At 45.4% G+C, this 2,504-nt stretch overlaps 1 protein-coding gene across 1 annotated transcript; it reads left to right on the top strand.

Moving 5' to 3' along the window:
* The first annotated feature begins 832 nt into the window (after positions 1–832).
* Positions 833–1,762, top strand: LOC106733933 (olfactory receptor 10J1). Its single transcript, XM_014584298.1, has one exon. It carries the CDS (start codon positions 833–835, stop codon positions 1,760–1,762), a length of 930 nt encoding a protein of 309 aa, XP_014439784.1.
* The last annotated feature ends 742 nt before the right edge of the window (positions 1,763–2,504 follow it).

The raw sequence follows: 2,504 nt of genomic DNA, 5'->3' as shown, positions 1-2,504 counted from the left end.
TGTGCGTATAATCCAAGCTGACTGAGGCTGGGAGGGGGTCCTGGTATGAACACCCTGTTGAAAGTGCCTGTTTCTCTTTCTGCCCTGATCTCTCTCATGGAAGAAATAAATAAATAAAAAGTTAACAAGTATCTGTGTGAGAAAGGGCAGTAACGATGGGGGTATAAAATAACTCAGATAGACATAAAGACATCAGAATATAGGGTGATTTTGTGAAGGACTAAAAACTTGTATTGATCTCTGAAGAACAGGAGAAAAAAAAAATAAGAAAGAGAAAAAAAATGAAGAAAGCCATTCCAGATATCACGGATGAAAGCAGGAGTAAAGTGGGAGCATGTGTAGATATATTGTGAGAAAAAAGAGATTGTATGAGGTTTTGTTTGTTTGTTTGTTTGTTTTTTAATTTGCTGTAGTGTACATGTGCTCACTGGAAGAGAGAGAGAGAATGTGAGAAAGCAACCCCCTGGGAGATAGTCATAGCACAATCCCTCCTCCACTTCTCTCTCCTTAAGTGATATTGGGCAGACACACACCCAAACCTGGTGTGTTTCTCAAGCTGCTGGGCCCAGGACTCAAACTGTGCTGTTAGCCATGTGGGATCCAGCTGCCTTAACCACCGGCACCGACTGGCTCAGAAATTTTAATAGAAGGCCATGGAGTAAAAATGCTTTAAGTACAGTTCAGTAACCCCAGGGATTCAATTGAATCTACTAGGAACTTTATCCTCAGATTTATAGCTGAGAACCAGATTCAATCAGTTTCAACAATGAGCTTCACCTTCTTTACTAAAAGTATGTAACTGCTGTTCTTCTACATTGCAGATCTGGTGACAATGAGGAAAGACAACTACACTCTCATCACTGGATTTATTTTGCAAGGCTTCTCCAGCTTCCACGAGCACCAGATTACTCTTTTTGTGGGATTCCTTACTCTGTACATCTTAACCCTGGCAGGTAATATCATCATCGTGACCATCATCCATATTGATCACCACCTTCACACGCCCATGTACTTCTTCCTGAGCACGCTGTCCACTTCAGAGACCGTTTATACTTTGGTCATTCTCCCAAGGATGCTCTGCAGCCTCGTGGGTCTGAGCCAGTCCATCTCATTGGCAGGCTGTGCCACACAGATGTTCTTCTTTGTAACCTTTGGCATCACTAACTGCTTTCTGCTCACAGCCATGGGTTATGACCGCTATGTGGCTATCTGCAACCCCCTGAGATACACACTTATTATGAACAAGAGGGTGTGTGCCCAGCTAGTGTGGGGAGCCTGCAGCATTGGGTTAGCTGTAGCAATGACACAAGTGACATCTGTGTTCAGGTTACCTTTCTGTGCGACAAAGGTGGCCCACTTCTTCTGTGACATCCGACCCGTGATGAAGCTCTCCTGCATTGACACCACTGTCAACGAGATCCTGACCTTGATCATCAGTGTTCTGGTGCTCGTTGTACCTATGGGCCTGGTTTTCATCTCTTACGTTCTTATCATCTCCACCATCCTCAAGATTGCTTCAGCAGAGGGTCGGAAGAAGACCTTCGCCACCTGTGCCTCCCACCTCACAGTGGTCATCATCCACTACGGCTGTGCCTCCATTGCCTACCTCAAGCCCAAGTCAGAGAACACCAGGGATCAGGACCAGCTGATCTCAGTGACCTACACTGTCATCACCCCCCTACTGAACCCTGTGGTGTACAGCCTGCGGAACAAAGAGGTTAAGGATGCTCTGTGCAGGGCTATTGGCAGGAAAATTACCTGACAAGTTGGGATGAGGTCTCCTGAGGCTCTGAACGTTCACTCTAGGGAAGAACATGAGGACTAGACTCAGATAACGGGGTCCTGAGGACGTTCCCCCTAAGTAGAGGCAAAAAAGAGAAAAAGCAGCATTATATTATACTGGGAATCCAAGAGCTTTAAATAAAGTCCCTTCATGAAGCATCAGCCCTGTCTCTGTGGATAAACAGACATACAAGGATAAAGCTTGCCTGAAGGAGAGGTCAGGAAGTTGTGTAGGCCACAGAGCTTTGGTGACCTTTTTACTTCTCTGTGAATCTCGACCTACTGAAAGTAATAGAGAACCCCTCAGATAGAACAGAATCCAGAGCACACTTTGGGTATCTTTCTCTACCATGCTTCCCTTTACTTATGAGCATGAGGGTTTTCTTAAATCAGAATCCTGCTGGAATCTGCTTGTACATGACATATCAAGTAAAAAGTCACCGTGTAGACTGGGAAGGCAGTCTCAGGATGAGATAGCACAAAGGAAATAAATCTCTTCTCCTGGCTGCTTTAACGCATCCCAGTTTCTAGCCAAACTGCTTGTTGAACACTGGGGCCATAGACAGTTTAATTAGAGGCCCTTCCATGTCTAGATCTTGAAAGCCATAAACAGCCTTTTCAGGGCCCATCCCTAGTTCCTCCAGGGTCAGTTCAGCTGCCATTAGTTCAGAAAGCATATACTGAGCAAGAGGGATGACCTAGACGGTGCTGGATCTTGGGGA

The sequence above is a fragment of the Tupaia chinensis genome, unplaced genomic scaffold (assembly GCF_000334495.1).
Source record: "Tupaia chinensis unplaced genomic scaffold, TupChi_1.0 Scaffold146187_1, whole genome shotgun sequence".
Lineage (NCBI taxonomy): Eukaryota > Metazoa > Chordata > Mammalia > Scandentia > Tupaiidae > Tupaia > Tupaia belangeri.
Note: the sequence above shows the minus strand (reverse complement) of the source record. Positions and strands in the feature narration are given on the sequence as shown.

Coding starts and splice junctions, on each gene's coding strand:
- LOC106733933 (XM_014584298.1), top strand. CDS start 833: ATGAGGAAAGACAACTACACTCTCATCACTGGATTTATTTTGCAAGGC.